Below are 13,772 nucleotides of genomic sequence, written 5' to 3' on the forward strand. Positions count from 1 at the left end.
GAGTACTCCCTTGTGACTTGCAGGTCATTTAGCAACCCTGGACCTTGTGTGCTAAATGCTGTAATGGTTGGTCCCTTAAGCTTGTGACAATTGAACATAAACTTATAAATTACCATATTGAGTGTTTACTTGAAATGAATCAGCATGGTATCACCTCCTAGAATAGTGTTTTTAACTCATAGGGAAAATATGTAGGATTACAAAGGGAACCAGCTGTGTTAGAATAATGACTCCAGGTTGAGAGTCCCTGCAAACAGTATCACAATCCTCTTCCTTGTACTGAATACAGTTGAAAACCATGAAGTAACAGGACTTTCTATCTCCGGGGAAATGGTGAAAGCCATAGTTTAGACTGTTACACATGTGGAAGCATAATTAAGTACCTAGATTGTTTTGTCAGCAACATAATGTCACTCAGAGGACTGTCATCCATTTCCTAATAAAATGGAGTAAATATGCAAGGAGCCGAACTTCTTTGCTTGTTTTGTATCAGAAAAAAAAATGTCTATCAAATGGAGTAGTGCTTCCATCTCCCGATTCCCACTTCGACTAGACTACACTGATTAGAATCAGCTATGGCTCGGGTCTGGCCACTGTGTCTATTCATGTATCGCTACAGGAATAAGGTAACTTCAGCAAAACAAAATCTTCCTTCTGCTGCCATTGGCCAGGGAGCCAAGCCCTCACACATATTAAACCCAGTGCCATCCAGAAACAGGAAGGAGTTACAGGCGGAATAAAGTTTGCTCAAGCAGGTGTCCACTCAGCTTCCTGAGGGGACTTTGAAAGAGGATTTGCACTGTGCGGATGAACAGCTCGCTCACCATAGCAAACATACTGAAATCATGCTTGTGCTTCTCATTCCTATAGGGTATGTCTCTGTGCCAGACTGTCGTCGTCAGCTCTATAGTTATTCTTCTCTACTCTTCCAGAGCTTGTTATAATCTGGTAGTGATCACCATATCACAGGATGCATTAGAGAGTCCATTTAATTATGGCTGGGATAATCTTTCAGATAAGGTAAGTGTCTGTCGGTGTTACGGGTCTCCATTTGATACAGCTGCTAAGTTAGTAAGAACACTTGGTGTTCGACTCAGACGTGGTTTTATGCACTCTGTGATCTCAGTAACTCTGTTTAAAACTGTTTAAATTTTCCCATTTGCATGTGATACCTTGCAATCATCCTTCATAAAGTTTTATCTAAGAAATAATATAGTTTGTCAATAATAGTGCTAGAAACCTGTTAGTCATCAGCCTGTTTATTGATTCTTTGAAGGATGATATTTTAATATCTCTAGGTAATTGTCACTAGCCAGTGACTATATCTAATGTCCTACGAGGATGAAAGAACTGCATAAAATCTTGATATTCTGTTCAGTGTTACAGATCTAAATAATCTCTTTCTTTAGGATAGCCCTCTGTGTGTCCATGTGTTTACCGTGGTTCCCAGCATTGTAGCTGTATGTCTCTAACTTCTCAGCACACTGCATCGCCTTCCTAAAAGTACAGTTTGCCATCTAGATGTTCTGTCTTAGTAGAGTTTCACTTAGCACTGGACCCAGGAGTGCGGAAGACTGTCTCACCCTCACTCTAAGGAGAGGGACTTTCCACATGTGACTCCACCAGGCAGACTCTCTTCACTCCTTCCTCTGCTCCCCCCCCCAGCATCTGGTAGAACAGAACCAACTTCAGTATGTAGAGTAGCCCCAAAGCATATTTTAAAAATCATCTGGGGTGGGGATTTAGCTCAGTGGTAGAGCACTTGCCTAGCAAGCACAAGGCCCTGGGTTTGGTCCTCAGCTCAGGTAAAAAAAAAATCAGCTGTGCTGATTTACTTAGCATGTCTCATTTTTCCACAGGCCTGACTCACGGTGCTATTGTGCCAGTGGGGCAGCTGGAACAGTAATCCCTTATAACTAACCCTCTTCAGACTGTGGTGCCTCAAATGACATCATTCTGCATTGGCCAAGGACTAAAATTATTTTTCTAAGTCACAAAATAACAAAATACAGAAAAGTCCAGTGCTTTTGTGTTTATACTTATGCACATGTGGCAGGTGATTGCTTAAGTATAAAACCGGTGTGAAATTGCTCTGTCATGCTCTGTGGACAGGCTGGTGGAGAAGACAGAAGTGGAGGAGACTACATCGTCTTTGGAATGGTCCTCTTTCTGTGGGAGCACGTACCAGCATGGTCAGTGGTACTGTTTTTCCGGGCACAGAGATTAAACCAGAATCTGGTAAGATATCACAATATCTCCCAGTGCTCAATCTCATTTTTTTTTTTAAGCATAGAATATTTATCCTGAGCTTGTTTTCAGTAAGGCTGAAGCTAAAACTCTCCAAACCCTAGGCTCCAGCCTTCACCCGCTCTCTAACCTTGCATCCACAGGCACCCGCTGGCATGGGAAACAGCCATAGCTACAGCTCCAGAGCTTTCTTTTTCGACAATCCAAGACGCTATGACAGTGATGATGACCTGCCAAGACTGGGGAGTTCTCGAGAAGGAAGGTAGATGTTGTCACTTAGTATCGAAATAAACTGGAAAAACAAAAAAGAACTCTGAGCTTTATCCCACCCTCAAAACAGGTGATTTGGTACATGATCATGAACTACTGTGCCTTAACCCACTAGATACATGTGGGTTAACCATGTGATACAACATGCTCTATAAACAACTGTCAGCTGACCTGAAGCCAGGATATCACCCTGTCTTTTAAAAATGTTGGAGCAGCTGGGCGGTGGTGGCACATGCCTGTAATCTCAGCGTTCAGGAGGCAGAGGCAGGAGGATCTCTGTGAGTTCGAGGCCGGCCTGGGTTACAGAGTGAGTTCCAGGACAGGCTCCAAAGCTACACAGAGAAACCCTGTCTCGAAAGACGAAACAAAACAAAAAGTTGGAGTAAAGTGGGGCCATACCATCTCCCTTTCTTGGTTCAGAGTGAGAGCATGCACAGTATTGGGCAGGAAAAGGTTGCTGTACACTGTGTGCTTGCTTCCTTGTCCTAGTGTGATTCCAGGTCAAAAAACAACAGACTTCACACATCCTCGTGTTCCAAAACCATCAGAGAGCCTTGTCATACACCAACAAGAATCTTGGCACTTGATTCCTTCTCAGTACCTCTAACTGCACCTGGACACGTCATTTAAACTGGTCCTCCTTTGTGAAGTAGGGACGACAGCAGATGTGAAGTAGGGATGTGGACCAGAGGAGCCACATGTACATGCAGATAAGTCGGAGCAAAGTAGAGCACACAGAGTGTTACAGCCAGACACACTGCCACTTCTCAGAGTCATAGACTTCTTGTGATGTGTGTCACAAGTCAGAAATATCAGGTAGAAGCCACCAAATTGTGGAGAAAGTTGTGTTATTTTGCACATTTATTGTAATATATTTCTGTGTTGGGAAATTCATGGGAAATGTTAAAAATGCAAGTGTGACTCCTAATCACAGCCCTCTGACTTCTTTGCCTTCTGTTTTCCTTGTTGCAGTTTATCGAACTCACAAAGTTTGGGCTGGTACGGCACCATGGCGGGCTGTGGCGGCAGCACATTCACAGTCACGCCCCCACTGAATGGACCTGTAACAGACACTGCTCCTTTGCTCTTCACCGGCAGTAATTTAGATATGAGGAATCACCATAGCTTGTATGGAACTCCACAAAACTGAGGGCTTCCCCATAGCAAGAGTCTTGAACTGTTTTTCCATGAATGTGTATGTGTATTCAACATCTTTAAAAGCATCTACATCAACATTGCATCATCTGTTGCAACTAGCAAAGTCTGGAAAATACAGCTGTGTTTCGTGGAGAACCTCAAAACACAGCTGTTTGTTTTGACCTCTGCATAGTGAAATTCGAAGTTTGGAGGAAAATGAGATTAGATGCTAAGGTACTTGATGACCTCAGAACCTCCTAACTTTGAATGTCCAACGCACATTTGCATATTTGCACTTTTACCTATGTTCAGAAAGAATACTCTGCAGTCCCCAAAGCCACACTTGAGTATTCATACCAGAATATTATTGTATACCAGATTGGAAGGCAGTTTTTCCACAAGAATCAAAACCTAGAAATTCAAAGGTGTACTCTACATGGAATCCTTACCCAATTACAGCTTTAAAGTATGATCAGTGCACAGAGTAAAGGCTTAAAAGTGTATCATTTTTTTAAAAAAATATGTAACACTGAAGACAGTTTTTGAAAGCATGCTTTGAAAAAAATGTCCATTGAAATGACTCCACCGTTTTAAACAAGCGGCAGTAGAGACCCTTCATGGTGCTGCTGGCTGGTAGTGTTCTTTGGAAAGCCAGAGGCGTCTCTTGGAGAGGAATAAGCCAGTGGAGACTGTGTGGCTTGGAGTAGGACTGGTCAGGTGGCTATTTTGTATGGCTAAGGTAAGTAGCAGTGAAGCATGATTCTTTCAGAAGCAATAGTGACTTCTGCATAGGGGTTGCAGTAGAACTTCTTGGGACTAACTAAACAAGTTTACAGATGCATTTACGGATTGTTCATTAAAAAAGTGCTAAGTTAAAAACGGTATGCTTTCAAAAGGTATTCAATTTATCTGAAAGACATGGAGCACATCCTACCTACTGAGTCAAGATTGTCCTCAGGTAAATTAAATCATGAGACATTTTGCAGTGAGCTAAAGTGCAATACTTTATAATCCCGCCTTTATTTTTCACATTTTATACCTTGTATACTGGCTAAACCAGATTAAATTAATTCCAATCAATTCCAGCACTGGATAAGCAAACAAGAGAAATGTAAGAGGTTAACAACATTGGGACAGTTTAGGATTTCATTAAAACTGTCTTAAAAATGCTGTAAGTGGTATGCTTGTGCACGCATATGTACTCAAGCACACACACAACAGTAGGCCAAGACAACACAATTTCTAAAAATGCACTTTTTTACCTGTGTCTGTATGGAAAGCAGATGCTGAATACCTCAGATTCCGAGGGGACAGGCAGCTTAGGTGTCACACAGGTGAAGACCCCACACACGATCTGCCAGCTGCTTTGGAACTGGGACAAACACAGCTGCCCTCTTCTACTGTGACTAGAAACTGTCTTATTTGTACTCATAACCTAAAAATCTTTCAGCTTTTTAACAACTAATGCAGCAACTTCACAAAAGTATAATATGTGAATCTCTAGAAACATATTGTTAATCCTTTCTATCTTTTGAGAGGATGGTACAAAGCCAAATACTTTTTTCTTCTTCTTATGAACAACCGATTTTAAATTCAATCAGAAGCATACTTATAAATACACAGCATCTGTTTATAAGTTCTTACTGTAACAAATGAATCTTTTATAGTACAGAAGTTAGCCTCGGTACTATGATGACAACCTAACAATAGTCTACAACTGTGGATTTCTTTTCAGTTTTTCCATTTCTCAGAATGCTAGGAGTTTATTTTGATGATGTTAATTAAGTACCTAACTATTATCTTTGATTATTTTTTTTCTAGTTAAGCTTCTCTACACAAACATCCTGGCTGACAAAGTAAACAAAGATTACTTAATTCTTCAGATAAAGTATCTTAGTTATTTTCGCTGCACTGGTTGACTACACTGAATTTGAGATTTATTAGTTTATTGTATTTATCACTGACTCAAGTACCTAAATTCTCATTTTGCTTTGTTTTGAAACAGTCTCTCTGTATAGTCCTGGCACTCACTGTGTAGACAAGGCTGGCCTTGAACTCAGAGATTCTCCTGCCTCTCCCTTCTCAGTGCTGGGATTAAAGGTTTGTGCCACCACACCTGGCCTAAATTCTTAACATTTGTCTCCTTACATACATTTCACAGTACATCACCAAAGAAGAAATCTGCCCCAGTGTTTGCTTAAACCTTCAAAAGCACTAGCAGCACTTTAAGTTCGGTCTCAGAGGGAGCTGTTCATAAGGTCCAAGGGCTCCAGTTCCCCGTCCACCTGCATTGAAGCACACGACAGCTCCAGCCCTTGCTCACAGTCATTAATTAGAAAACTGAAGTCCATTGCTTAAGTGTGTAATTCTACAGTGATTAGCAACATTTGTTCTTAGCGTTTATTCCATTTGGGTTGTTATTAATTTTGAAACTCTTAACCACCTATTGTAGCTGATGGTAGTTTTATGGACAATGTAATTTATAGCTAAAGTGGCTTTTTATGCATTATTGTCTTTTTATTGTTTACCAGTGTTTCTCAGCTATACAGTCAGTTTCAAACTGGTTGCAAAAGTATAGCTGTGGCCAATGAATGTATTTATTTGTTGTTTCACTAAATTATAATAAAACACTACTGTTAATGAGTGTGCTTTTATTTGGAGGTGTGTTTTCTTAATATCATTAATGGAATCCATTCAGTCCCTTTCAGAAACCTCATTACAATTGGAATTTGCTTTTAGTGAATAATGAATTACATCTGGTTGACAACACATATTTCAGCCTGTTTGAAATAAAGTACCATGTTCTTCAATGGTAGTGTCATTAGGTAGACATTAATTTAAACGTTAAGAAAAATCCTCACGAAACAGTTAATAATATCTCCCTCCTCCTGAGAATATTGTAGTTTGTCTGGTCTACAATCACAGCCATTCTTTCATCAAGAAGCTCCTGTGACATTGCCTCCTCCCTTAAATTTGTTTCCAAAGTAGATGCCATTCATGACTGACCAAAACCACACCAGAGTCCAAATTATTTTCATCTTTATTGCCCACCCCAAAGTCTACTGATCCTTGCCGTAAGCAAAGGCAGTGAGGCTCAGCTGTCACTGTGAAGCAATTAACACAACAGACATTTATTAAATGCTCATATGCCAAACATTATGCTACAGAGTTGCCAAAATTAAGTTTCTTTCCCTGCCCCTAGGGAGCTCACATTCTAGTAAAGGACACTTTAAAAAAGTAAAACATACAGTACAATAAGTGATTCAGTAGAGGTAGGTTGCAGTTACAGTGGTGACCATGGAAGGGGGACAATGTAATTTCAACAATGCACGGAATTTCCCAGGTGGGGAAGAAGCCTGGGTTTCTCAATGCAAATACAGTGTCTACCATCCAACTCTGGACCTTTTTTTAACACTCTTATCAGAACAGAGTGGCAAAGACAAGAGAAGGATCTTGGACACCAAGTAAAAGCTCTCACCAGAAAGCTCTTAAAATTGCCAGTGGGTGTTAGGTTGAATTCTTCTAGAAAGCCGAACCTGGTGATATGGCCACCAAGATGAGGAAATAGACATGGGTAGTCCTTTGGGTAATAGTAACAAAAATGAGAGAGAACGATGGCTCAGAAAGATGGGGGTGAAGTCAGCAGAATTCAGACACCAATAGTTAGGAGGAAGAGGAATGAACTATAAAATCTTGTACAGAACAATGGCTCTGAAATTAACCAAGTAAGGAGCAGACACAGGAGTGAGTCAGTCCAGCAGGAAAATGGACTAAGTCTGAGCTGAAGTCTGTTGGTCATCACTGGATGGAAATGAGCCCAGAGTGAAGCACAGTGGCGACTGAGAACAAGAAGTCAGGAATGACAGTCAGGGTCAATGAGGAGACCAGAGGAAAGGCATCCAGGAGCAGACCAGACACAAGGACACAATGGGAGTAGGGACTTGGAGGAAGAGATTGTCAAGAGTGTCAAGTGCAGGAAAAGGTCAATCAAGAAACAGCTGGTGTGTTAACTGCAGACTTAGAACTAAGCTGTTCAACCGCATTTGGAGGGACAGAGGACACAGGGCCAATCAAGTGGAGGCAGCAAGTGAAAGCAGTGAGGTTTTCAAAAACTAGCTGCTAAAATACCTTGTATATGGTAATCACTTAGTAATATGAATCCCCAAGAAAACAGATTTAATTAGTGGACTGACATCTTTCATTTGCTACCCTATTCAAAAGAAGAGGGAAATGAGAAAGGAAAAGACAAGTTGTTAAACATAGTTCTATGATCATTCACATAAAGTACACTAAATACATACTTACACATTCAATCAACAAATACTAGACACCAACTATGTGCTTGGCACTGGACCAAGTCTTAGGGACAAGATACACAGCAGTGTAAAGTGACATTTTCTGACCATTACACATAGAAATCTTGCTTTTCTTAAGTGACATCCCAACCTGCCCTAACTGCTCAGACATTATATATGATATAAAGGGGGCATAATTTTGAGGTCTACAGCATTTATAATTGCCATGTGATATAAATTCTTAAGCCATTTCAAATATTGTTCTCAATGAAAAGCTTCCACTAATGAAAACCTATCCAGGTTACAATTCCATTTTATGGAGGCAAAAGAAATCATGTATAAAAAACATGAATTGTATACCCAGGTTAGAAAAGCAACAAAAATAAAGTGACTAGGACATGAGATATTTCCTTATTCTAAGGCTTATAGTAGTTTAGCTCAGATTAGTAAGGTTTGGTTTTCCCTTAAAAACAAAAAATCACTTTTAGGAGACTGCTGAGCATCACAATGAAGTATTTTGGGTTAACACATGAAGCCCATGACTAGTTTTCAAACAATAAATAAAAACAGGGTATCTATGTCTACACAGAAGATAAAGCAAGACCTGAGGACACAGCTCAGGGGTGGAGGGCTAGCTCAGCATGCCTGAGGTTCTAGGCTCAATCCCCAGCGTGGGATAGGATGAGAGGTAAAACACATGTGTGAACAATCAGTGAATTTGAGTAAAACAGATTTTTTTGCACTGTTTTTGAAACTTTTCTGTAAATCTGAAATTATATAAAAATAAAATTTTCCCCAAAAATCTACTATTAGGGGAAGTATTATGAGAATAAATATATCTCTTCATCTTTCTACAATGTTTAGAAATCTCCTGTGCCTTATAGTTGGTCTACTTCCCTCCATACCAAAACAGCACAATCAAAATAGCCATATAACTCTAAAAGGAATGTTTCATACCAGTGTATTTTTAAGGTTGCCAGGAAAACACAGGCCTCCCAGTTAAACCTGAACTTAAAACAAATGAATTACTTTTAGTATAAATATGGCCCTAATACTGCATACAACACGGTTACACTTAAGAAAACTAGCTGCTTATCTAAAATTCAAATCTAACTGGGAATTCTGCAGTTTCTTTGCAAAGGAGGCAAATGAAAATGCATTGGTGTTTTTAGGCTGTTGACCATGGGTTATTGGTGAGCCTCTTAGAATTTTACTACCCAGCACTTGTCACAGTTAACTTTATTTTTATCACACCTTTGTAAATACAAATATAGTTTGAGAGGCTTAAGACATCATTCACCTAGCTTTACCATATGGATTTTGGTGATCTTACCTTTGTCTAGTATTAAAATTTGTACATTATCAAAATACTACTTTTATTCACAATAATATTAAACATGAACACAATTTTTAAAAATGTCATTTACTTAAAACAATGTATTTCTCCTTTTACAAAAGCAGCTTTATAGAAATGTTTGCCTTAAGATGGCCACTGCAGTCATGCTGCTCAGAGAGATTCAGCTCTTTGGCTTCCCCCGTCCAGAAACAGGCACCTTTCAAGCTGTCCTCCTCAGTGAACATTCTGTAACAAGTGCCTGAAGTTCTCTAATTCTCTCACACTTGTAGAAATCCTGTAACCAAGAAACACTTCACTTAAAAACTTTCATACATTTTCTGTTAATCATTTTTCATTTTTAGAGTATATAAAAATTTTAAAGTAGTTTATTTCAATAAATTGAAAGGTATACAAATCTACTTATATCCTTTAGTTTTTAATCTGGCAAGGCAAATCTACAAACACAAACTAACTTTTAATATTTCAGTATTAAAATATATACATATAAAATTATATAAATTTAAATATCGAGAGCTATATTCAAGTATTTAAAGCACATCAATATTTAATATATAGTACATAAGTGTATAAGTATAAAATACTTAGATATTTTAGCTATTTATAAATGTTAATTATATTACATATATAATTGAATACAGAAATGTAGAAATATTAAAATAAGTATTTAAATATCCAGAAGTATAATAATACAATAAGTAATATACCTTTACTTAGTACTAAATTTATAAAGATCAAAGCTATTTTTTTTTATTATGTATAGTGTTCTGCATGCAGGCCAGAAGAGGGCGCCAGATCTCATTACAGATGGTTGTGAGCCACCATGTGGTTGCTGGGAATTGAACTCAGGACCTCTGGAAGAGTAGTCGGTGCTCTTTAACCTCTGAGCCATCTCTCCAGCCCTGATCTTTAAAGAGTGAGAAAAGCCTGTTCTGACCCAACTGTTTTCACCAATTTTTATATATAATAAAATCTGTTCTGTATGATATTTTTGCACGCTCCCTTTTACATGCATTTTAGCTCTGCTCTCCAGTAGTATAAAGTAGGCCACACAATTAAAGGTAACAGTCAAGTTCCTCAATGCTAGAGAAAATTTTTAAGGCCAATTATCTCAATCCTACAATGTTTGATATTATTTTTAGGTGAAAAAATGTAGCCCTTAAATACTGAGAGGATGGGAGAATGCGGTCTCTCATGCTAGGGTTCACTCCCCAGCACTGAGGACAGAAAACGTTTGTCAATCTCACAATCAACATGAGCCAGCAGGAAAAGCCATCCACACTGAAAACTGTTGGTGTATCTTCCTTATCCCATGCTTTTCCTCAAATCATTTTGACAGAAAATAATTCTTTCTAAAGAATTACTAATCTTTTGTTTACTGCTGAGTTCACAGAAATATGTGACTTTCCATACCCTTCAAAAATAATACCAATAAAATGCTTTTAAATAATTACAATAAGCTGGCCCTGATGGCACCCGCCTTTAATCCCAGAAGGAATGTAGAGACTGGCAGATCTCTGTGTTCAAGACCAGCCTGGTCTACATAGTAAGTTCCAGGTCTGCCAGGGCTGCATAGTGAGATCACATCTTAAACCAGAATAAAACAAAATACCATGTATCTTTGTATGAATGTATAAAATAATTACAATAAAATGTACAAATTTAACAGTACTCAAATCTGTCAGTAAATTAAATATGAATATAAAAATCAATAGATGGAAATAACCAAGTAGTATGTGTATATGTGTATCAGATCATATCATTCTATAACAAGGTAATTTTACTAAAAAGGACATTCCTAGTTTTATCTGAAAACATACCTATTAACATCAGACTCAGGTGGCTAGCAGAAACAATTTCAGAACATTAAAACTAACCTTCCAAATGCATTAAACAAGGATACTATCTCCTGTCGGGTTAGCTGGAATTCATAACTTGGTCCACTCTCTGGCATATTTGCTATCAGTTTCTCAGAAAACAGGATCTTCAGAGCAGTGCCCAAACCCTGAGTCTAAAACAGAAAAAAGAAAAGAAGCCAAATAAGGAAACCCCTCAACACAGAGTGAAGACGAAGACTGAGCAAGACTTACCTGGAGCTTTCCCCACAGTCGACACTTAAAACAACCAACGCAATCCATGATTCTCGAAATATTTCTAAAATGTAGTCGGAAGTCCTCCTAAAAACAATTTAACATAATTTTATATGAGTTGTGTACTTGTGTAATCACCTAAGAATTGTTTTCTGCGTGCCCTCCATGAGCTTAGCCTTGGACAGTGCACTAAAGGGTATCAAACAAAGGGCTGCCACACGGAGGTCTACCACATACCAGAGCCTCTCCTTACCATTCAATCTTCCCCACAAATCCAAAGCTACACATGCTCTACCCTCACGAATTTCTTTAAAAGACTCAGAAATGTTACACAGCAGGTCTAAGCTCACACCCGAGTGACCAGCCCTGTCTCACTCCAAATCCATGCTACCAAAAAAGAAATGTCAGTTAGTTTCATACATCAATATTGGGAGTTGTGAGATTAAATGGTATTTTATATATTCGTACACATTATATGTCTGTTAACACCAGAGTGTTACATTGATTGTAACAGAGCAGCTAGAATCCAATCATCTAAATGCAGTATATGTCCTTAAGGGATGAAGCAAAGGAAGCCAAGGGCATCTTCTTTTACTTGAGTCAAAATTAATAATGGATCCTCCAAGTGACTCTGTCCTGGTCTTAAGAGTAGAATCTCAAGCTACCAGTAGTTTTTTAATACTTTTTTTTTTTTCAAAAACTAGATTTTATTCACCCCCTCCACCCACTGTACATGCATGTTCATGTGTGCACGCATACATGTGCTTATATATACACGGGTTAAATCACACAACAACTTGCAGAGAGTTGGTGATAAAGGTCCTGGGGATTGAACTCAGGTCATCAGGCTTGGCTACAACCACCTTTACCCACTGAGCCATCTCACCAGCCCTAACTACCAGTATTTTAAGCAGAAATTTGACCTACATTTCAAAAGAAACTTCTATTATTTCAGTAGTCTAACTTCTTTTGTTGTTGCTGTTCTGTTTGTTTTTCGAGGTAAGGTTTGTCTGTGTAACAGCCCTGGCTGCTCTAGAACTTACTATGTAGACCAGGCTGGCCTCAAACTCAGAGTGCCTCTGTCTCCCGAGTGCTTGGATTAAAGGCGTGCGCCACCACTGCCTAGTGTCTATAATTTTTTTACTGTGAGATAAATCGTATTAGTGGACTCAACCAGATGAGCACCCCAGCTCTAAAACTAGGTGTGAGCACAGATGGCTATCTAGTACATTCAAAGGACATTTAAATTTGCTTCAGCATGAGACTGCAGCAGCTGTAACATGCAAAGTACTTTAGTAAGACTCACGATCTCACACCTTCACTAGTTTTACACAAAGGCCAAATAAATATGAATTACACACTTTAACAATTTTCTCCATCTGGTTCTTCTGGACCAGTTCAGTAGGAAAACATCCTAATTTTAAACTTTTAAATAAAATTGCCCATGGAATAGCATTGTAGCTCAGTTGACTGGTAGAGTGCTTGCCTAACATACCTAAAAAGCCCTGGGCTCTACCTCCATCACTACATAAACTGGGTGGTAGAGACCTATAACCTCAAAGTTGTTCTCAGCTACACAGCTAGTTTGGGACGAGCCTACACTAGACATGAGACCACCTCAAAAAATAACTTTTTTTAAACTACCCAATTTTGCTGTAGACAGTTTTCATGATGACAGTAAATTTCCTTTAGTGTTTTAAGTTTGACTTTAAAAAATAAAAACAAAAAACTGGGCAGAAATAATCCTCCCAGGGATGAGTCTCTAGTTGCTTATCCGATACCAATAAGTCAGCCCTGAACGTGTATGTATTCCAATTAACACTATGCAGACTGAACAGTGAGTGTGCCATGTATGTGTGTGAGTGACAGTAACAAAGAAAAGGAGTGTGAATTAGAGGAGGAACAGGGGTGGGGGCTACGGAAGGGGTTAAAGGAAAAGGAGAAAATGCTGTAACGATATTTTAATTTCAAAAATATTAACTGAAAAAAGTATCACACTTTTTACTACAGGGGAAGGGGCTCCTGAGGCCCAACTCCTCCCTGAGGGACTACTGACAATTAGTAGCTGTTCTAGAGGTCTACAGAATCCAAGTGTAGACAAGCTATCCAGAGGGGAATAAGTGGTTCATGCATATGCTCCATAAACATCCAAATGTATGTAAGCATGACAGGCCAGTATCACATGTTTTACTTAAGAACAATACTGAATGCAAAGTGGGTTTTTGACAATTACATCTTCACAATCAAAAGATACAAAAAACAGACTCGTGTAGAAAGAGCTTGAAAGTATTTTACTTTTAAGAGGCCATCATACTTGCAAAGCTATAAGCCTCTATTGTAAAAGATTATGCAGGCTTTTTCTAAGTTCTTTATTGGAAT

At 38.8% G+C, this 13,772-nt stretch overlaps 2 protein-coding genes across 2 annotated transcripts in view; one reads left to right on the top strand and one right to left on the bottom strand.

The window, feature by feature from the left end:
- Gpr137c (G protein-coupled receptor 137C) overlaps nucleotides 1-5,682 on the top strand; it is a 32,005-nt gene extending 26,323 nt beyond the window's left edge. The window contains exons 3-6 of the mRNA XM_036199341.1: nucleotides 871-1,020; nucleotides 2,113-2,238; nucleotides 2,391-2,509; nucleotides 3,490-5,682. Coding sequence (XP_036055234.1) covers nucleotides 871-1,020; nucleotides 2,113-2,238; nucleotides 2,391-2,509; nucleotides 3,490-3,667 — 573 coding nt within the window. The 3' untranslated portion in view covers nucleotides 3,668-5,682. The remainder of the gene's footprint in view (nucleotides 1-870; nucleotides 1,021-2,112; nucleotides 2,239-2,390; nucleotides 2,510-3,489) is intronic.
- A 1,073-nt stretch (nucleotides 5,683-6,755) lies between these two features.
- Ero1a (endoplasmic reticulum oxidoreductase 1 alpha) overlaps nucleotides 6,756-13,772 on the bottom strand; it is a 38,033-nt gene continuing 31,016 nt past the window's right edge. Inside the window, exons 14-16 of the mRNA XM_036199387.1 lie at nucleotides 11,394-11,480; nucleotides 11,181-11,314; nucleotides 6,756-9,580 (exon numbers count right to left, since the gene is read on the bottom strand). Coding sequence (XP_036055280.1) covers nucleotides 9,520-9,580; nucleotides 11,181-11,314; nucleotides 11,394-11,480 — 282 coding nt within the window. The 3' untranslated portion in view covers nucleotides 6,756-9,519. The remainder of the gene's footprint in view (nucleotides 9,581-11,180; nucleotides 11,315-11,393; nucleotides 11,481-13,772) is intronic.

This window comes from Onychomys torridus, chromosome 9 (assembly GCF_903995425.1).
Source record: "Onychomys torridus chromosome 9, mOncTor1.1, whole genome shotgun sequence".
Taxonomy (NCBI): Eukaryota; Metazoa; Chordata; class Mammalia; order Rodentia; family Cricetidae; genus Onychomys; species Onychomys torridus.